The 23,053-nt window shown below is 35.8% G+C and overlaps 2 protein-coding genes across 16 annotated transcripts in view; one reads left to right on the top strand and one right to left on the bottom strand.

The window, feature by feature from the left end:
• The window catches only part of FAM13C (family with sequence similarity 13 member C), a 150,408-nt gene extending 129,112 nt beyond the window's left edge, over positions 1 to 21,296 (top strand). For 5 of the 15 annotated variants that reach the window (XM_023532006.1, XM_023531994.1, XM_023531972.1 and 2 more), the window contains 6 exons: positions 3,812 to 3,893; positions 5,263 to 5,471; positions 13,282 to 13,377; positions 14,706 to 14,905; positions 16,414 to 16,515; positions 19,749 to 21,292. In XM_023532006.1, the coding sequence (XP_023387774.1) occupies positions 3,812 to 3,893; positions 5,263 to 5,471; positions 13,282 to 13,377; positions 14,706 to 14,905; positions 16,414 to 16,515; positions 19,749 to 19,872 (813 nt within the window). In that variant the 3' untranslated portion in view covers positions 19,873 to 21,292. Of the gene's footprint in view, positions 1 to 3,811; positions 3,894 to 5,262; positions 5,472 to 9,540; positions 9,653 to 12,486; positions 12,596 to 13,281; positions 13,378 to 14,705; positions 14,906 to 16,413; positions 16,516 to 19,748 lie in introns of those variants that run through there. The other 10 variants (XM_023531977.1, XM_011362192.1, XM_011362201.2 and 7 more) reach the window with 7 other exon arrangements.
• PHYHIPL (phytanoyl-CoA 2-hydroxylase interacting protein like) overlaps positions 21,100 to 23,053 on the bottom strand; it is a 51,117-nt gene continuing 49,163 nt past the window's right edge. Inside the window, exon 5 of the mRNA XM_011362256.2 lies at positions 21,100 to 22,340. Coding sequence (XP_011360558.1) covers positions 21,806 to 22,340 — 535 coding nt within the window. The 3' untranslated portion in view covers positions 21,100 to 21,805. The remainder of the gene's footprint in view (positions 22,341 to 23,053) is intronic.

The following is a 23,053-nucleotide window of genomic DNA, read 5'->3' as shown; positions in this document are numbered from 1 at the left end:
TGGCAGTTCTTGAATCAGACTGATCTGGATTTGAATCTAGCACCAGCCACTTAGGAACTTTGTGACTTTGAACTTGGTACTTGACATTTCTGATTCTCAGTTTATCCACCTGTAAAGTGGAGTTAATATTAGTAGTGACCTCTGAAGTTTGTGAGTAGTAAATGAAAGAGTGCTTATGTAATGCTTATTATAATGTTTGGCATAAAGGAAGTAAGCGGTCCTAGATAATGTTAACATTTTAATCTATTTGAGTGATATTTGAATAGGCTATCTCATGGCAGCCTCTGCCTTATTGAAGGAAAATTATATACATTAATTATCCATTGCAGGCCTTTTTTACCTGCAGCCACAGACCCTGGATTACTTTTCTTAACTATAACAACCACCCATCAGCTGCCTATTTTGGAAGAGAATTTCTTCTGGCACCTCTGGCCTTTGTCTAGAGAAGCTTTGAGTCAGAGCAGACACATGTCCACACACTGAAACACTCATGCATGCAAATGGACGGATCCAGGAGCAGTAAAGGAAGAAGGCTTCACTGCTACTTCAGTGTGTATAAGTCTTTGGAGTAATCAGAACCTTCCATGTCTCAGGAAACAGGGCTTCTCCTCACCCTTCCTGTCAGAGTGCCAGGCTGTACTTAGAGGTTTGACCTGTCAGTAGGCTTTAATTGGTTGCTCTATGTAAGGCTTTCCTTCCTGGTGACCTGCCTGTGGAATTGCTAGCACTGCCAGGCCTCTGTGCTAGTCTGATACCCTGGTACAATATAACATCTTTCCCTCTCTATTGAATGTAACCATTTCACATTCCTATCCGAAACCATGTTTATTCCCGTCAAGTGATTTTACATTTAACTATCATTAAAGTTGTGGACCTGAAAAAGGCTGTTTTAGCCAGATGGCCACTTTCAGTGGAATTAGAGAATCTTAGAATTAGAAAGGGTCAGCCAGTCTTATAACTTATTTAGCCATTGAAGAAACTGAGGCCCAGAGAAGGGAAGTGACTTCCTCAGGATCATACAGCAAAGAATTGACGCAGCCAAGATGACAACTCTTTTCATCTCTAAATCAGAAATCCTTCTAAAGTGTCTTTTGAACTGTCTTTGGCAGACCAAAAATCTGATCCAGTGACTCGGGACCCCCATTTTAATTACACTGAACAAAATCTACACTGCATAATTTCTGGGTGTATGGTCCTTAGGTGTCTATTAAACTAGAATTATTCAGTTCAGAAGTTAGAAGGCATGAAGATCCACACCTTGTGTATGAAAACTTTCCATGTGATTTGAAAGCTGCTATCCTTGTGAGCTTGATTTAACCTCTTTTGAAAGTTCTGCAGGAGAGGGGAAATTAAAAATTCATTTCAGAAAATTTCAAGCTTTAAAATATTTTGTCAGATAGATGCTTAGATAAAGAAGCTGTGGTACATATATACAATGAAATATTACTCAGCCATAAGAAGAGATGAAATACTGCCATTTGCGACAACATGGATGGACCTCGAGAGAATCATGCTAAGCGAGATAAGCCAGACAGAAAAATTGAAAATCACATAATATCACTTATATGTGGGATATAAACTTAAAAGCAACAAATGAACAGGACACACAGAAAGAGACTCATAGACATGGACTATAGACTACTGGTTACCAGAGTGTAGTGGGTGGCGGGAAGGAGAGGTAGATGGGGTAAAGAGGGTCAAATATGTGGAGACAAAAAGAAATCTAACTATGGGAGGTGAACACACAGTGTAAATATATATATGCCTTATTGTTAGAATGTACAGCTGAAACTTATTGGATTTTGTTAACCAGTGTCACCATAAAAAATAAATATATTAAAAATAAAAAAATTAAAAAATATCTTTTGTCAGAAAATTTAGCCTTAAATTTCTAAGTCCTGTTTGAGTAGTGAAAGCTCATTTATTTAGTGGTTATTGGCTTAGAGTCTTAGATTTTTGTTTTAGTTTTTAACAGTATTTTGAAAGATGGCTTTAATTATGTGAAGTATATACAGTGAGAAAGACATGTTCCAGAGAACATGGTGTATGTTTAGACCAGAGTGGAGAATTCTGTGAGGATTTAGAGAAACCAAATGCAAAACATTGACCATATAACCAGATTGTTACCCACAGCAAAAGTAATAGATTATATATCAAGGAAGTATCACAGTGCATCATCCTAGAAGGCCATGGGTAGGACCCAGCTAAGCTCTGTATTTTGGAGGAGTGCCCACTTGGGTCACTGTCCACGGTCCTGAAACCAACCCTAGGAAAAATATCACTCATTTTCCTTCAATCGTCTTTTTCATCCTGATTTTCAAATGTATGGTTTTTACAAAATTCTGAAGTGAAGTGTCTTATGTTTCACAGTTAACATATCTAATCCCATGTACATTTGATGATCCTGTCATACAAGCACTGTTTTTCCTTTGAACTTGAGAGAAACACGATCCTCTCCCTAGGCTTCTTTCTCACCAACAACTTGTTGATGTTACATGGATTTAGTGGATCCTTAAACATGGCAGAGCCCCTAGACTTAGTCACTAACAGTGCACACATTTCTGGCTATCATTATGATGTTTATGATTATGTCATCTGGAGCATTACTGTATAGTTCCTTGTATGTCCTCAATTCAAAGTAACCATTAATCTTCTTGAGCCTGCAATTAAGTTACTGGGTGACCTCAACTCTTTTAAGGAAGTTTCTTACTGATCCTACAGGGTGTAGGCTAAATATGTTTGGCTATCCTCTTCTAGTTTTTCTTTTCTGTAGAAAATCAGTTTTTCTGCTCTGTGAAGAAATTCAGAAATTGAGGTGAATGATTTGTATTAACAGAGTCATATCCTTCTAAAATCAAAAATGTATTCTTATTGTCACATCTTAGTGTGATTAGCTACCTGGTAAGACATACATACCCCTATGCATTTGTTAGTGAAGACCTATTCAGTGTTCCTTTGAAGGTCTGGCAGTAACACTACTACCTATCATCACTGTCAGTAATAACAATAATAATATTTATAATTCTAACTCACACATCTATAGTGTTTAGCATATGCCTGAAACTATTTTCAGTGTTATGCAGCCTGATGAGGAAGGTGCTATTATATTTGATAAATGAAATAGAGGCATAGAGAGGCGAAATAATTTGCTCAAGGTCACACACATATGATTAAGTTTCATTTTAAGGTTAGCCCAGTAGGATATTGAGTCTATAAGCAGTGAGAGGATTAGAAATCTGGGTATCTCCCTGACATACTGACTTCTTAGACTATTGTCAGGTTTTAGAGGTCTTAGAGTCCTTTCATCAGCTTGGTGGTTATGTCTGATAGGGGCTAAATTTTCCAGTTTGTCGGTATTCCCCAGGCAGTTTGTAGTCATAAGCCATGTATGTGAGCACAGGCAAGGGAGTAGTGCTGGTTTGTATCAGTGTAGTCATCTACATCAATAAAGAATGGCCTGGCAATGAGGTGTGAGCTGTAGGTGGCCCACAAGGTGACTGAGGGTTAGAATCTAGAAGGCATTGGCATGGTTAGGACTGTGAAATGCTAGGTGACCAGGGCTGTTTAGAAACAATGTCCACGACAAAGACGAAAGTGTGGAGAGGAGGTCAAGAACATTTGCTCTGTTTTTCAGAAGCAACTTCATTAGTTGGAGTTTTTACTCCTGAATTTTTCTCCCAGCTTTATAAGTTTTCTTCCTGAACTATCTCAATGAAACTTAGCTGTTAAATAATTATTTTTCTTTTTCTCTTTACTTCTCCCTTTTCCTCTTCCTCCTCCCCTCCATCCCCATTTCTCCCTCCCTCGGTAGCCTTCACATGGTGACAAGACTTCAAATCCTGAAGTCCTGAAATGGATGAATGATTTGGCTAAAGGTCGTAAACAGCTCAAAGGTAAAGCCAGCCAAGGTTCTCTTTTCTGAGGAAAAAAAAAAAAAAAAAGCAGTTAAAATAATGATAATGTTCTCCAAGAAGTTTTTTATTTTTTCCCACTTGTGCTCTCTTTAACCTTTTTTCCCACCTAGATTGGAGGTCCTAATTTGAAATAAAGGCTCCTAGGTCCCATTCACTGTTTGGCCTCATTTAATAAATCTTTGGAATTTAATAAATCAAGTGGAATGATTTACTTCAGTGCCAGGAACATTTCAACATGTGGAGCATTAACTTTCCTGGGTTATTGGATTCTTGGATGTTAGAAATAGAAGCCTGAAAAGTCATTTACTCCACAATCATTGCATAGGTGAGGACATTTATGTCCAGAGAGAGGGAAAGTTTACATAGCTGGGCAGTGTGGTAAGCTAGGTGTAGAACTCAGTTCTCTTGCTTCTTAATCTAGCGTTCTTCTTTCTCTGTCTCTCTGGTGATGGTGGAGTGAGTGTTAATTAATTCTAACATCAATTTTAAAGGACTATGGTTATTTACCAATAAAATGTTATTCTCTTCCTCTCTTCATACTCATTTCAATACTTAGAGACATAGGAGTTTTTCCAAATTTCAAGGATGACGATTAAAGAACTGGAAAGGAATATTAATTCGGTGGTATTAAACTGTAACGATGTAACAGGTTTATAAAATATGCAGTGTTTAAACATCATGCCAGAGTCTAAAAACAAACATCGAACAAAGAAAATGAGCTATGTAATTGAGAAATCAATATAAATAACCTCACTCAAACAACCTGTCCCCTAACATATTCTGAAATGTAATTCCCTGATAAGTCCCAGGTGGCTTTTTAAATTATGTAGCTTTATGTAAAGCCACATTACAATAATGATGATTCCTAGATTTTAAAAGCTTATGAAATCTGTTAAGTTGAGGCTGGCACTTGCATCTCTGCTTTCCCATCCCTCCTGTATTTCCTCAGATGTCTGCATGTGTAATGCCTTCTAAAAGTACTTGCATTTCCACAGAGGCTCTTAATGACCACAAAACTTTGAAAACCTAAGTAAATGAATCTTTGAGTGTAGAATTTCAGGTACTCTGGTAGGTAACAGATGGAAACTTGGGGCTAGGTACCACTGATCTTCCTCCACCTCCATGAGATCCCAGCCTCCATGAGGGTCCCTCTATTTTCACATCTGATTTGGAGCTTAGGCTGTTTGCCCTGGTTATTAAGGCTGTCCTTGCCCCATGGAAAGTCATCATCATCACTGTTCATTTCCACTGAGTTGGCATCAGGGGAGGGAATTCCTGAAAAGATCTCTGCTCTTACTAGGGCCAGTGAGTCATCTTCACTCATGGTAACTCATGGCATTTGTCTTAGAATTAAAGCTGAAGCTGTCAGAGGAACAAGGGAGTATTTCCAAAGGCCCACCTAGAAACTTGTCCTGTGAGCAACCCATAGCCCCCAGAGATGATGGGAAGCCGGAAGCTGTGGGCCCTGAGCCAAGCTCCTCTGGAGAGGAGACTCCGGATGCTGTGACATGCTTGAAGGAGAAGAGAGAGCAACTTCCCTCTCAGGAGGATTCTAAGGTAACTCACCACATCTTCACAAGGCCCCAACACTCCACATAGTGCCAGTGAGATTATGGTTTTGACTCATTTATCAGAGTACTTTGGCACCACATAAACATCTTTAGGAGACTGACTCTGAAATTTCAGTCAGATGAGTTCCTAGTGGGCTATTGGCCATGATCTATGGGAGTTACCACATGATTCCAGGGTGTGTTGCCATTCTGGAGATTATAGCACTGCCTGTTGATGGGAAGCAAAAGGCAAGACACTAGGGCATATCATCCCTTTCTCCCACAGTTTCCTCTGATAAATTAGCAAATGAACCCAAGACTAGGATTATAATCCCATTTTTATTATCATATTTTATTAAATAATAAAGCAGGAATGAGGTAAAAATAATAATGAAAGTGCTTTAGTATTTTATATAATAAAAATAGAGAGGTAGGGTTTTTTGAGGAGTCTTAGGTATGATGTCTAAAGACTTTAGCTTTAGACATATTCATTTTGAAATCTCTGTGAGACATCCAGATAGAATTGTCAATTAGACATTTGGATATATGAGCCTGGAGCTCAAAGAAAAGATTTACTATATTTTACAAAGGAAAAGATGAGAGCAGTTAGCATTTACCTGATTAACCCCTTCTCATCCTGTATATCTCTGCTACATTTCTCTTATGTCAAGAAACCTTCCTGTCTCAACTCAAAGAGTGGTATGGTTTCCTTTCATTTCTTGAGAGTTATAGCTACCCCATCATAGCTCTGACTATGCTCTATACCATTTTATCTCTTATACTATACTTTAAACGTTTTGAGTAGAAAGGCTGTCTATTGCTCATGATTCTGCAGTGTCTGTACATAGTAGGTATTGAATAAATGTTTGCTGAGCAAATGAACAGATGAAGGAACAAACTACCATATTTAACCTTGAAATGAAGTCTTATTGAGGAGAATTCTGCTTTTACCTATTCTATTATACATTATTTGGTCTTAATCATAAGGTGACAACATATGCAAAATCTCAAAGATTCACTATAATCCCCTGGACTAGTCCTTTAATTGGGACATGTGATCTACAAGTAGAAATGGGCCCTTGGACACCTCTATCTTTATAAAATAATGTTAGATTTAAAAAATAACCAATATATTTTGTGATGAGTGAATAGAGGGTTTTATCCACTTAGCTAACCTATTTCCTCTCCCCCAAAGATTCTAGATTCTTGTGATAGCCAATGGATAAGTGGATAACTTCTGTATGTATATATGTGTATATATATTATATGTCATATAATATATACCCAAACACATCTGTGGTTTTTCATCCTGCAGTGCCTCTGATGGGCTTTCCTGTATTTTATAGTTACCTTGACCGCTTCTGTAAAAGCAGCTTGGTCAATACCAAAGTTCTAATTAATATGCTCTACTCAATTGACCAGGGCAGTGGGGATGACTTGGGATTGGTATAATAGACTTAGAACAACACTCAGCACTTGAATGAGCCACTTTCTAACCATGTACACTTGACAAGTGAATGAATTCTCTGAGATCCAACTTCCTCACCTATAAAATGCAGATAATAACTACTTATATAGTTATGACAATAAAGGGAGATACCTGGTGACTGGTGGGCAGTCATTTATTGTGAAAAGCTTTGAGCACTTATAATGTATTGTTAACTATGATACGTGCTGGATATTAAAAATAAGCAAGATACAGAAGTCATGGGGTTGCTGCCCTCATGAAACTCGTGATCTCCAGGGCGTCGGGATACAACAAGCAACTCAAAATCATTAAAGATTTTGATAAGAACTGTGCAATTACAAACAGACAATGTAGTAGAAAATAATGGACATGGTTTCAGCTTTATGCACGGTATTTAAGAAGGCCAGTAAGGTGATATTTAATGAAGAAGCAGCAGCAGGCCAAGAGAGTAGCAAGGAACATTCTAGACATATGGAACTGCAAGTTTAAAGGCCTTGAGGGAAGAGATTATGTGTACGTGGAATTCTTGGGTCTGAGGGCTGGAGCACTGAGTAGCATGAGGTCAAGTCAGATAGATTCAGGCTCATCACACAGGACCTTTTAAGCTGTAGAAAGTATTAGGAAGCTGTTGAGTGGTTGTAAGCAGGAAAGTGACATGGTGTAATTCACATTTAAAAGATCTTTCTGATTGCTGTGTGAATAGAGCGGAAAGGGAGGAGGAAATGGGTAGCTTGGACTAGCATAGTAGCCTTGAAGATGGAAAGAAATAGACATATTCAAAGTATATTTTTGATACAGAATTGAAAGGACATACTGAATCATTAGGTGGGAGGGAGTGAAGGAAAGGAAGAATCCAGGATGGTTCTGGGTCCATTACTGAGATGGGGAAAATTAGAGGAGGAGCAGATTGGGAGTGAGTGTGAAAACTCAAGAGGTCTGTTTTAGATATGTTAATTTTAAGAGGAATAGGGTGACCAACCATCCTGGGTTTCCCTGGATTTTGCTGGTTTTAACACTGAAAATTCCATGCTCTACAAAACACCTCACTCCTGGGCTACTGGGATAGTTGGTCATCCTACCGAGACATCTAAGTCAAACAGGGACATGAAAATAAGAGTCTGAAGATCAAACAATAAGCTCTGAGTTCTTTAGATGTCATCTTTGTTTAAATGATAATTTATTTTCATTATTTTAAATGAAGTATCTGTTAAACAATTTAATAAGTGTTAGAAGCCCCTTCAAATAAACATAGTATCTCTGCAGTGGGCTAAAATTAGGCCTTTTAAATAGGAGAGCATCTGTAGTAGAACATGTGGGCCTCACTATTTAATGCTGCAGTATTGTTCCTGGGAGAGTTGAAATGGCTAGTAAGCTATAAAGTGAGTCTTAAGGGGGAGTCTAGAAGCCACAGCTGGACCAAAGGGAGGATTGTAAGTTTCCAAAGTAGCTAGTATTATTTATGGCTTCTCGGTGAGCTCATTAGCATTTGAGATTATCTCATTAGATCCCACTTCTTTAAACTCAAATTGACAGATGACTTTCATCTTTACTGCTGAAAATGCATTAAATATTAAAACTTCCAAGGTGAAGACATGTCTAGAGAGAACTTTATTATGATTCTTTCTGAAATTTTTACATTTGATGTTTAGTCAGAGACCATACTAAAGCTGAGAAATCCTACAGTATTGCCCTATCAGTGCAGATATTGCTACTGAGTAATTTTCTTCCTCTTCCATCTATGGATAATTTTTGGAGATAATCACTTCTGGGTCACGTGGTATCCTTTGAGCACTGGAAATAAATGAATCATCCCATGGTTCTGATATTAGTGCCTATTTATGTCCCTTTTTTTTCTTTTGAAAATCCAGAATTGGTGCTGACTCATATACCCATTTTCTCTCTCTCTCTCTCTCTCTCTCTCTCTCTCTCTCTCTCTCTCTCTCTCACACACACACACACACAGCTGGCTACTGAGTACTATTTAAACTCTTCTGATCAATTTTTTAAAATTATACTTTATTAGTTTCAGGTGTACAGTACATTGGTTAGACATTTAGAGTTTATAAAACAATCCCCCTAATTGCTCTTTCTCTCCTCTGGCTCTACACATAGCTATCACGTTACTGCTGACTGCATTCCCTATTCCGTGCTCCCCATCCCTGTGACCATCTATCAACTACTAATTTGTACTTCTTTAACCCTTTACCCCATTCTTCTAGCCCCCCAACCCCCTCCTGTCACCAGATTGTCCTCTATATTTGTTTTTGATTAGTCTGTTCTTTTTGTTCCTTAGATTCCACATTTTATTGCCCTTTCAGAGAACTGTAGGTGGGATCAGGTGTACAGCACACATTAGCAGACAGACGAGTAATGGCTGTTGCTTCTTACTGCCCTTCACCAATGCCGCATCTTTGAGAGGGGAAGCAGATTTTTAAAAAGAATAATTCATTTTATTTTTCAAATTCAAATAAAAATTTAATTACTGATTAGTGGGTTCTTGTATATTGATACAAGAAGAGATGAGAGACTTTTAGAGGTAAAGGGCAGCAAAAGGAAGATATTATAAAGTTCTGCCTACTTATCTATTTTTAAAAAAATTGTCGAATAGGTAATACTTTCTCATGGAGTTCAAAAAGAAAAGATAAAAGGCTACACAGTAAAAAGGTTCCTTCTCATCCCATCTGTCAGCAAAAGCTCTGAGGTTTCCAACCCCTACGTAGGTAAATATTGTTATTATTGTCTTATGTATCCTTTTGGAGTTTCTATATAAAGCATACATAAGAAAGCATCAATATACATTCTTAATTTGTCCCCTATAAACAAAAGATAGCAGCCTATACAATTATATATCCTGTTTTCACTTTATGTATTCTGGATAGCTTTTTATATCAAGACATAAAGAGTTTCTCTTTTTTTTTTTGGTTTTAAAATTTATTCTTTAATAGCATCATGATATTACTTTTTTAGTAATGTACAACATTGATAGTAACCTCAAGTCAACTAGTTTGATAGCTTAAATAACATTCAGTATGCTTGGCTCTGTGCCTAGGATATTTACATATGATAATTAAAAGTGATCCTCATTCTTTCTGTATATTAAGAATCTAAGGTTCAGAGATTACATAATTTTCCATGTTAAAAATAGCATGTACTTTTGAAGTTGAATTCATGTCCTCTGATTTCAAGGCCAATATTAATTGGTAGTCCCGTACTTAGAAGTCTAAATTGACCAAACTATTCTCTTCAGTAGTTGCTTTGTATGATTATGTTCAGTACTGACTTTCCATGTTGCTTGATTGACTGATTAGTTCAGATGGCCAGACTTGTTCCACATATACTAGGGCGACATGGACACAGGAAAAGCTTGGCAGGACTTGAGTTCCTAAAGCTAAAGACTAACAAAGTCCTTTCACTCATTATCATTTTGGTCACTCTTGTTTTTTATCTTTTAGGAATAAATTTAGCTTTTCTAGAATTGGGAAAATATCTAGAATTGGGAGACTGTTAGTTTTACTTCCCTCTTTAGGAGCTTGTTTGATTCTCATGAGGATGAGTCAAATAATTTTATTTATAAATTTCTGTGGTACACTGTGAAAGAATATGTGGGACCAGTGCCATGGGGAGAAAGGGAAAGAAGCATGGTGGTAAAAGCACTTAACTGTGGCAGTTCTTCTCAAACAATTTTCTGACCAGGTCCCAGAAAGGAATACACTTGGGCTGGCCACTCAGCAGCAGTCCTGTCCCTGAAAACCAGATCATTTGGGAGGCTACTACTCTAGACTTTGATGGTTCAAATAACCTACCGAATAGGGAGTCCAGTTTTTTATAGAAAATTTGTCAAGCTGTCAACAAATCATATCGAATTATGTTTTATGCACAGTCCTCTCTTGCTCAACCTCCTCTGTTTCACTGCTTTTAATGCCATAAAAAATGGAAGAGCACAAAATAAAGATAATTATCTTTGGGGGGTTTATTGCCTTATATTTATCTTTACAAATTGAATACCCATTTATGCTCTGGGATATCTTTCTCTGGCTGTTTTAGTTTAGTCAATGTGGTTCATATTTCCTTCATTCACATAACAATAATAAAAAGTTAGATATATCTAACATACCATAGATAGGCACCAGTATGCAGACTTACAGAGGGGGGATGCATTTTAGAAACAGAGTCATTGAATTCAAAGGAGAAAATTGTCGTATTCTTAGCAGAAAGTAGCTGAGGCATAGCAAAGTCTAATATATTTCTGACCCTTAGATTTACGGTACCTATCCAGCAGAGCCAGTTTCCTTCATGAAGAATGACTTAACAGGCTGCCTACGGCTTCTCTCCATAAGCCTGTGAATAGATGAAAGCTCCTGGCACAGTTTCACTACTAACCTTTTTTCAGGGCAGCCTGTCCTCCTATCCAAGTCTATTTGAAGATGAGCGCTTATGGAATTTAGAGTTTTGACAGTGTCTTGTACTTACTGGCATTGAATGAACCCTCATGTCTCTTTTTGGGGATTGCTTTGGTAATGATACTAAAAGTAAAAACATGGAATCATTAGAATGAAAGATAAGTACATACATTGTACATGTACCTTGTTTTTCACCTAGCAAATGTGGAAAATACTTTTCTATGTCATTCATCATGTTCAAACTTGCTTTTTGGTCACTCTTCTTTTTTATCTTTTAGGACTAAATTTAGCTTTTTTAGAATTGGGAAAATATACTAATAATAAAATCACAAAAATCATAGTGCAGTAGAGAGATGTCAGTAATAACTAAATGCGTCATTTTCTGAAGTGCTTTCTATGGAATATAAGTCACAGTAAGATACTGAATAAAAATATTGTTTCGATGTTTTCTGAATTTAGATTAAGATTTTTTTTCTTTATCATTAAAATCTAATGGAATGGAACACATGAAAGGTTTGGTGTGTGTGTGTGTGTGTGTGTGTGTGTGTGTGTGTAAAGATGTGTCGTGACTAAAAAAATGTTTAAGGGATGATTTGAGCTAAAAAATGAAAGGCTCCTGGGGTTACTTAAGCAATACTTAAAAGGCTTCTACAGAGAAAGGTGAGCTTTCTTTCTACTAAAAAGAAAAGAGCCTTTGGTTATAGTCTGTGGGATTATATGAAGATTGTTAAAAATTAAATTTTCCATATAAACTTGGGCTGATAGATTGGTAGTAGGGAAGGGGCTGTGTTGGATACTATGAGAATTTAAAGAAATATGTGATTTTTTTTCTCAAGAAACTTCTCATTTATTTGGGCAGACAAGACAAAACGCAGAAAATAGTTAAGGCCCATAATGAGATAGAGAAGTTCAGAGAAAAGGGAGGTCAGTATGGGCCAGTATGATTCTAAACTGGGATAGGGGTAGGGTAGCATGAGAATAACTAGAAATGTTTAAAAATACACATGCTTGAGCCATTTTATTTTCCCCTCAAGATTCTAGGGGGTCTAGAAGGCAAAGCCAAAAGCACATTTAGGCATCTGTACTTTGATAAAAGATAACTGGGCAATTATATTTCTGATATTTCTACCATTTTCTTCCTACTACTTGCCGAGTGAGAACCACTGGACTGGAGTGAAAGAGTGGTTGTGTGTAGCAAATACACAACAGGGAGAAAAACCAAAGCAAGCAGAGGAGTTTGGTCACTTTGGATAAGAGAGATAGGTAGGTAGGTGGATGGATAGAGGGATGTATCATTGATAGGTAAATAGGAAGCAATTTAAATTTTTATGCACAATGTGACCTCTTAAAAATACTGCTTAGGGTTGGGTCATACAGTAGAGGGGTAATAGAGTGCATTAGTGGACCTGATGTTATGAAATTTTTTAGTTGTAAGGAACTTTTTAACTCTAACCTTCTTGTATAAGTAGAAAATTGAGAATTTGGAGAAGTTAATTGTTTTATCTAAAACAGTTTATGTCAGAGCTAGCCAGTAAGCTAGTGTGTAATCCAAGCATGTAGTGATGAAGACCTGAGCAAGGTTGGTGTTTGGGAATATTATCATGTTAAGTCCAGATAAAATACATGTTTAGGAAGAAAAACCAATAGGTCTCAATCATCCATTAGTGTTTTTAAGAATAAAGAATTAATTAAAGGCTCCTTACCATTTACACATTGACTCTTTCAGAAAGCTTTAAAAAACATCTTTCTAAACTTGGACCTATCCTTTAAGAAACTGTTTCTAGAAGAAAAGTGGCATGCGCTTTATATGGTATCTTATAAATGACTTCGCTTTTTCATTATATTATTATAATCCCTCACTTTGTGGAGTCGAACTTTTTTTGCCTGCTAAAAATCTCGATTTAATTCTTGTCTGAGAAAGAAACAGTAATGAATTTCATGTTTTTCAGGTAACTAAGCAAGACAAGAACCTCATAAAGCCTCTTTATGATCGATGCAGAATTATCAAGCAAATATTGTCAGCGCCTTCCCTTATTCCAACAATTGTAAGTCAGGATGCTTGCATTAACTAGAAATCTGTATTTATGCTTTGTATTGGTGTTTAGTTAGGGAGGCAGCACTATGAGAGTTATAAAGGGTCCTTCTTGGCTGCTAACAAGGCGAGTTATTTTCAAAAAGTAGAAATGTGGTCTCCATCAACCTCAGCACTATACTTAACAGTGGCTGATAATTAAAATTATTGTGAAACAGGAATATATAGTGTTTTTTTGTTTTCGTTTTTTTGCAAATGTATTTTTGAAGGCAGTTTTAACATTTTCTTCCATTGCTTGGTTGAGTAGAACAAATGATGGATTTCAGTTTGGCATTATCTAATTTACAGCACAGCTAGATAAAATATAGCCTTTCTATTCTGTTATTTTATCTCCTTTCCTAAGAAAATTGACAGTATGTTACTTGATATAATGCAACATTTGTTTTTGATACCATTCAGCCATTACTGTACAAGATATAAGTAGATTCATTTCAATAGAAAATATGAATACTAAAATTGAGTTAGACTACTTTTAATAAAGAATGATTTACAAGAATACAGAACTAGAAAAGCACCACAAATCCTACTCCATCAATATTCAACAGTCACTTGTTCAAGATAGCAATATAAAAAGGAATAAATATTAACAAATATAAATTTAAATATACTTGAGTACATTTACACTTTCACAATTTTAAAGACAAAGACAATAGTGATTCGTAATCTTTGACATTTTTCCATTAAGGAAGCATAATTTAAATTGGGGTATGATTTTCGGATTTCCTTGCAAGAAAATCTTTTGGTTGTGATAAGCATTACCAGAACAAGTTAAAGAGTAACTCCATTTTGCTTTGGCCTTAGTAGGGCTCTTTCCTGAATTTGTCAATTTTCTGAGTACCCTCTGTATCTGAATGTGGCCCACAGCAGGACCTGCTTTGGGGTATTTCTGGATGACAAAAGGTGTCTGTAGTCCATCTGATCCCAACCCACATAAGTGTTATGAATCTGGGACCTAGAATGTCTGGGTAAAAGAAATTACTAGGCAGGGCAGCCCAGACTGGACTACATCTTAGATGTCTCTGCCGCCTTTGGCCCAGTAAGCAGAAATGAACGTGGTGAACATTTTAGCCCAGCATGGGTATCTCTTGGCTCATGAACTTCTGCAAGTTTTTTGATGCAACTGAGGAAGAGTTCCTTTTGGCTGCTTCCTTTTCGGTTCTCAGTAGGCATAGGGCCCACCTACTGTTTTCATGGCATCTTTTTATGGTTCCCCATCCTGTTTTTGCTTCCACAAGAGACATTTAGCATTTCGTGACTTTATTTAACTCTGCCTACGATAAGCAGGAGGAAGAGGACTCTGATGAAGACTGTCCACAGGGAAGCCAACAACCTTCTTTGCCAGATCCAGCATCTCACCTTCCTGGTGGTGATCACCTAACCTACTCTAATGAGACTGAGCCTGTAAGGGTCCTACTACCAGATGAAAAGAAAGAAATCAAACAACCAGCCCTCTCCATGTCCAATTTACACGAGGCCACCATGTGAGTGCGAATCTTAAGTGTGGCATCATCTTTTAACACCTTCTGGTCTGTAGTACCTTCTATGTACATACAAAATTCAGAAGAGCTATTAGACTCTCTAAAAATGCTATCTACCAGAAAGCCTTAAAAGCATAATCTGGTTGTCTTCTTAACTGGAGAATTGAGAAGATGATGCCATGAAGAACCAAGCCCAATGAGGTCCTAAAGATGTCATAAATGCCAATATTCAGTTTGCTACAGATGCACATCTTTTCAGCAGGGCCTGGCACCAGTCTAACTCTTGGCAGTTTGTGAAGTGAAGCTGGCCTTTGAAAATGCCAGACCAAAGGAATTGAGATCCTGTGTGGGTTAACAGTTATCAGGGCCTTTATTCTAGTCTGTGCCATTTAGATAAGATGGTTTCTCCCGGTTGGGAATCCCCTTGGCCTTAAGTAAATGAGCCTCCTTTTGTTTCCTAATGGCCCTTCAGTCAGGACCTATTTGGGATTTTCATTAGCATTATCATTATTGTCATTCAGTAGCTGGCATTTCTCTTGATCATTTGGCTTTCCTTTGGTTTGTACATTACAGGCCGGATTATGAGATTTCCTTTAATGTATATTATGGTAAATGTATGCCCAAGATAGGGATGGAATCCCTACAAATATATGAGGTGAAATCAATAATTAAATTGTAAGTTGAAATTTTAGTGTCCTTGTGGAATCAGTTGGTACCTTGATTTCAGCTCATAGAAGAGTGACCTATTTGGAAGCAGAAAATTAATCTTTCTTCCTCCCTCCCTTCATCTTTCCCTACCTTCCTCCCTTCTTTCATTTATTTGTTGGTTAGTTGATTGGTTAGTTCTAAAGCAGCTGTTCTGAACTTATTTTAAGTGTTGGACTTTTCGGAAACCAATGGAATTTTTTTTTTTTTTTAAATAGAATTTCAGGGAGTTCACAGAGTCTCATTCTCTGAAACCATACACTAGTTCCCCAGATAAAAATTCTTGCTGTACAGTATGTGATTTTTCTCTCTCTTGTCTTAGTTGAATGAAGTGAGTAGAATTTTCAGTGTAGTTTTCTTTTATGTCTTTGTTTCCTTTCCTCGGGGTTTGCCATTCTCCCCATACTCTAGATTAAGGGTAGAATTTTCTTTAAAATCTTTTCCTCTTGTGCCTCCATGTTCATTCTATCACCAAACACTATGACTGTTCTTTCAAAAAATCTTTCTTGCTCATCAATTCATATGGCTTTTATCTTCACCACTTTTATAATGGATTCAGTTTATTTGCCTCCTGTCTGTCTTCTCTCCTTTCCTATGACATTGTTTTCATCAAATAACTTCCTCTGCTTATGTGCTCCTCTATGGTCAAGCTCTATATGTGCCATACTGATTCAAAGACACCTTTTTAGGAAGAACACTTCTGCCTAAATATCATAATATGCTTTTGCTGAACACATAAATCTGTTCATTATCTCTCAATTATCTCAGAGCTCAGTAACGGCAAATATATATTTTACCTGATATAGGCCTGTACTTCTTGACCATCTCCGAGAAACTAGGGCTGACAAGAAGAGACTTCGGAAAGCCTTAAGAGAATTTGAAGAACAGTTTTTTAAACAAACGGGAAGGTAAGTGTGGGTGGAGGTATATTTTAAGTTAATATTTCCTAGAGAACTATTGTTAAATATGAGCTAGAATTTTTTGAGGAACAGTGACGTTATACAAGATGTAAATAATTTCCACAGTGACTTAGACCAAGGATTTGTCTAATGCAACATTCTGTTAATGCCATTAGTTAGGTATGTTTTATGGGAGGCTGTAGCTATCAAGTATGAAAAAAAAGGTTTGAAAAATAAAGGATGAACTCCCCAAATCCCTAACTTTAAATAATAAATATCGCTGTAATTATTCAGTCTATCTAAACCTTTAAAAAATTGATTTTTCAGCCTACATAACTTCTTTGTTCTTGGTTACTTAGTTCCACAAGTTATTCTCTAGTTTATTAAATAATTCTTTCTTTCCATTAAATATATCCTTTAAACTTCAGGATACCCTTAGTTATTTTATTTTAGGATTCGGTCAAATGTTCATAGCTATTCTTTCTATCCCTTAAATATTTAGCTTAATCCTCCATTTGTCCTTTCTTTTTCTATGTCAACTCAAGTGTCTCATTCTGCGCTCCATTAGTTTTCTCTAAATTTTAGTGTATCATCAACACAACAACAAATATATATATATATATATATATATATATATATATATATATATATAAAAAATCATGAGATAAGGGTTAGTAATCTACTTCTGGAAGAGACAATGACAAATCTCTTAGCTATTCTGAGCCTGTTTCTATGATGAAATAACTGGACTTTCTGGGATGCTTTGGAAGTATAGCTGTTATATGGGATGTCAGTCTTAAAAATAATAATAATAATGGATATAATTTTCCAAAAGTCACAGTGTTGCCAAGTGGGGAACAAAACGGACTGGCATGTGAAGGAATAGCAGTTCAAAAGTCACAGAGTTATTAAGGTGGCAGAGGTGGGAGTCAGTGATGCACTGGCTTCTCGGTATACCTCTTCATCTATGTATTTGCCTTTCCTGAATGGCTTTCATTTCAGCAAACTGAGGGTTGCCCTGATGGAGAGAGACTATTTTCTAAAGCATCTTAAAAGGTTGGTCTACTCACCTCTTAGGTCAGCAGCTTTTTCATTTCAGTCCTTCAGAGCTGTTCACTAGGACTGGACCTAGGTCAAACTTTTTGCATTCAGCAAATAACCCACCTAGTTTTCTGCCTGGAATCTTTCTTTCCAGTTCATTGCTACAAGTCCAGGTTACTTACCTTTTTGCTGATATTAACTAATCTAGTAAGGATGTTGTGTGGCTATTAAACTTAGTATAAAACATAATTTCCTGTTTTCTTTTTCCATTTCTATTTTTTCCTTTATAAAATTTCCATACAACTTTTACATTTTTACCTATCTAAACCCAGGAGTGTGTTTTAAAGAGTTTGAGAACTTCTCAGTGTACTAGTAGTCCTGCCTAATGGATCTGCCATGGTACTTGGCATGCCTTCCGACATAGAGGGAAGTGCTACATACAGTATTCTACTTCAGCTGTGAGTCCTAAACCCATTTCAGATATGTCTATATTTGACTGAGGTTGTATGCCCTCTTGTGGTAATACACTTACACTAAATGCAAAAGTGGTGATATGTTACAACCAAAAATAAATGGTTGAATGGCTAGGAAATATGGATCTTAATCTTGTTTTCTTAAGACATTTTATTAGGAAGACCTAACTATCCATAAGGTAAAATAATCATGCAAATGGCTTACTAAAAATTTTAAGGTGCTGTAAATGTTCTTATAATTACTATACAAGAGGCATAATCATATAGATTTGACATTAACAATTATGAGTCAGGAATTATGCTAAGAAGCACTTTAGCATGTTTTATATAATGGGAAATTGCTTCAGGAAATACTAGAAAAATTTTTTATTCTGGTCAATGCACTCTTATTTATTAGGAAAACGGAGTATGCAGGGAAAAGTTACATAATGGATTATTCATGTTTCCCAATAAATTAGACCATTTCTTCACTTAGATTTGTGTATAAAAATTAAAGTGGTTTTTAGACACTCAGTTTGATAAGTCTGGGCCATAGTACAGAATGGAGGCAAAGGAATTATGTTATATAATTTAGACATTTAAGAGGAGCCCTGCCTATAGATTTGTGTACCATTCTGAGTTCTGTACTAAAAATTGCAGGGCAGTGAATAGTGGTACAACACGAGTAGATAACTACATTTTTGGGAATAACCTTTTTTTATTTGTAAGAGATATAACTTTTATGATACTGGGAAAATAGAAGGGGGCATACATAAGACATTAAATGTTTGATTTTTATCCATGTTCAGCCATACTGATATTGAAGAGTATTTATGTTTATATTCAGTAGCAATTGTGGTGACTTCATCTGTTTGCTACTCCTTGTATTTCAAAGTCATAGGTGAAAATGTTTTAAAAGCAATTAGCTACCTTATCAGCCAAGGAGCAAAAGGCTTCTGAGATCCTAAAGCAATTATTGCCCTGTAGACTAAAGAAAATGTCCTGGCAAGATATTTTTGTTGGAAGGCAAATGGTTTTAACTCCAGATGATACCTAATTGTCGTTCAAAGTAAATGGCAAGAACATTTAGAATGCATATGTATAAAAATCTATTCACTGTCTTATGTCTAGTCTTAGTAGAATTAGATGTAAAGAGAACCACTGAAATTTAGACTCATAAATTACTTCAATCAAGGAACTTCTCAGTGATTCTACTTTCTACACATTAGCAGAAACAGGTATAATTACAAGAAAACCTGGAAATATTTCATGTTTGTAAGGTAGCTATTGAACTTTTTTCTCCGATCACCATAAATTTATAAATTATTTTTGTTAATATGATTTCTGTAGTATTTTTACTTGATATTTTAAACAACTATCACTATAAAGGTAGAACATTCTGCATAGGCATGGAACTGTGGCATGGATAATGGGGGAATGACAAGACAAGGAATGCCTGAGGGTTCTGTTTTTTTCCTCTGACCTTTTCACTTGCCATATTGTTATATGCACTGGACCATATATTTGCAAAACACCTATGACACTCAAGTTCTTGAAGGGTACTATTATGTAGAAACCTACTAACACATGGAAGAAGGAATGAATGAAGGTGAAAGGGAAGGTGAAAAAGACATGATGCAAAAACTAGGTGGAAACTACTTCCCTGTACTTTCTCAAGTAAGAATTATAAAATGATTTATAATGACTTGATTTATTCTAAACTAATAGATGGTATTTTTTGTTTTGCAGAAGTCCACAAAAGGAAGATAGGATACCAATGGCAGATGAGTACTATGAATACAAGCACATAAAAGCCAAACTGAGACTACTAGAGGTCCTAATCAGCAAGCAAGATGTGGCCAAAACTATCTGAGGTTCAAGAAATATTTGTGATCACTTTCAAGATAAAGTTTATTTTCCTCTGCCACTCTTGCTAAGTAAGTAGTTTTGACATACCAAAAACTGAAGCACTTTAGTGGTAGTATTAGCTGTTTTTAAGAAGGGATGGCAAATCTAATTATAAATGAGAGGGATTTAAAAAGGGTGGAAGTACAGTAACAGGATAATTGGAAAAAAAATTCAACTTCCTCCATGCCAAGGAGAAAACATTATAATTATTTTGGAAAACATCTCAATAACACATAGCATCCACTTGTTCAATGGGCCACTTAGTAACGTCTATTTAGTGTCCAAAGATTGCTTATGTTGATGTATGGAAAAAAGCATGATTCAAAAACTTAAGAGGAGGAAAATAAACTCTTCTTTTTACATAGGACGGAATACAGATAGTAAGAATGTAATTTATCTGAAACTTATAATAGATTTTTAAGTAATAAAAAAAATCTACTACCTTGTCCCGTCTGCTAGACTTTCAGTACCCTAAAATATACTAGAATGTGTCACTGCTAATTTTTTATTTCTATATAAAAATAGTACATTATTTTATCTGTTAATTGAAATTTTACATTTCTGATTACCAAAGTTCATTCTGATAGCATGTACTTTGTGAATTATCTTTGTCTATAATTGGCAGATGTTTATATTAAAATAAAATATTGTATTAAAATTTGAAAATAGGTATTTTGGATAGATAAGTGTCTGCAGTATATAATTTAATGTGATCATAGTTATGATTGCTAATCTTTTTGTTTACTATAACTAAGATTATATAACTATTTTTCCATTGGGAATATGCATTTTCTTAATGTTCCAAGGTCTATCCTTTGTTAAGTCAAAAAACTTTCTCATGAGCTATAGCTATTCGTCATTCTGTACAAAATGAAAGGTTTGAAAATTGTTTGCTATGATACCTTGGAAAAGAAGCCAGAATATTTTATTTGCTTCATCAACTTTAGTGTATGTTGTTTTGTTATTTTATACTAAAACGTGTTTGTTTCTGCTTTTGTAAAAAGTAAAAGGTTGACATTTTCTCTTGTACCAACCATGTTTGTATTTCTATTTTCTGTAATGTTTAAGCATGATGTAGAACAAATTCACATTTTCATATAGTTTGGATGGGAAGAATATTGACTATTTCAGAGGCTTATTGTTTTCTCTGTATTTACCTGATATTTTGTAACTTTTATGAATCAGAATAATGTCCTTCATAAATTTGTTTAAAGTCATCTACTTGTAACAGGACAGATACACAACTATTTGAGGTTTACAAACTACATCTTTGATAAGGGAAATGGTTTCGTGACATGTATACAATTGCTATTAAAATGTAACTATATTCTATATGACTGTAAATATTTTATACAACAATACAAATAAAATATTTTTCTATTATATTTATTATGTTGAAACACAGTAGTTGTTTCCTGTTAGCTAATATAAATAACATAAATAACACTGTCAAACAACAAGTTGGAAGTGCTGACAATTCTAGGCTTCAAGATTTAACTCATGCTGCAATTACACCCTTTCATGCGGTTTGGAGTTATCCCAATATTTGTTCAGTAGATTAAAATGAATGCATATTCAAACACCATTTATAAGCCATTATTTTGTATTTTGCTAAAGCAGTTTATATAATTGTTTTGTTATGTTTGGCATAAAGGAAAAATAAAAACATTGCAGCATCTAGGCAATAGTGTCAGAATATAGAATTTAGGATTAAGTAGTGGAAAGGGTAGGGAATAGGAAACACTAAAACGGCTCTGAATGAAATTTGAAAAGCGGCAGTTTGCTTTTGGTGATAGCGGCATGTGCATGCTTCAGTGGAAAACATCTGGTAATGAAAATGGACAACAGAGAATCAATGCTCCTAAGGGAAAGAAAGGGACTGCATAAGAAAGTGGGCATTAACGTCCAACACTGATATTACAGGTTTTGCAGCTGGGATCTTTCTTTGCATTTGCAGTAGACAAACTCATGAGCTGATGACCAGTGATTTCTGCCACGGTGCCCAGAGAAAGATCCACAGGGTCAGTATAAATGACTTCTAAAATGACATCCTGGGCATGGTGGTAAACCAGCACCCCATCTTCTTCTGTGCAGGTCAAAAATTTATTATCCTTGGAATTTAGTTGAGGAAGGCGCTGCTTACAAAATTCATCTCCTGGTGATCCCACAGGAGCAATAACAAGAATCACATAATGATAAGCAGTGTACATACAGTAGAAGTCCCCAAAGTATAAGTTAGTGTTGGGGTTAAAAAGTTTTTCTGCTGCTATCTCAAACCTGTATCTTCCATAGGGTGAATCCTGGGGCGGCTTCCCAGTATTGAATTCAGTGCTGCAGCTGAAGAAAATGCCTTCTAATTTTCCACTGATAGGAGATCCATGGCTACCACTGTTATCCTTGACAGAGGGCTGCATAGCATTCCCATGGTGTTCTCTGCAAGAGAAAAAAATGTGCAATGCTTGGTACAACAGTGGTAAAGCTATTGATTTATAGATTTGAGTAGGCCTAAAAGTCAACTGTCTGCTATTAGAAGTTGGAATGCTCATCCTATTATCACATCAAGGAGAATGCATCTTTGACATTATCTATAGATGGCTAAGTTCTAGCCTTGACCTTAAGCTAAGGATGTAAAGACCTTGGAGGTCTTTAACATAATAAATTTCCTGGTCAGAAAAAACAAACTAATTTACATGGATTTTACAACTATCATGGAAAATTCAACAAAAATAGATATACTTTTTAGTAAATAAAACAACTTTCATACTAGTATACTGGAATCAACCGTACAATATATACAATAACTTTTTTATTTTCCATGTTCTCTCTCTATCGTTTTTTCTTCTTGGAAGAATTTTTGAAAACAGATGAAGCAAATTTTAGAGTATCTAAGCACCTGAAAACAGACCAGTTCCCGCCCAAAGAACAGAGAAAATCAGAGAAATACTGACCTCCAGTGGTCACCTAAAATAGACACTGGCAATATTCCAAAAATCTAAACCTAATACCAAGATGTATTTATTTATTCTATTGTATTTCTTATTAAAAAAAAAAAAAAAGCAATAGTGGATCCTTTTTGTTTTTAAATTGTATGCTTAAATATAAAGAAATACCTTTGTTGGTGAGTATATACAGTCATTTCCATTCAA

This window comes from Pteropus vampyrus, unplaced genomic scaffold, assembly GCF_000151845.1.
Source record: "Pteropus vampyrus isolate Shadow unplaced genomic scaffold, Pvam_2.0 Scaffold3, whole genome shotgun sequence".
Lineage (NCBI taxonomy): Eukaryota > Metazoa > Chordata > Mammalia > Chiroptera > Pteropodidae > Pteropus > Pteropus vampyrus.
Note: the sequence above shows the minus strand (reverse complement) of the source record. Positions and strands in the feature narration are given on the sequence as shown.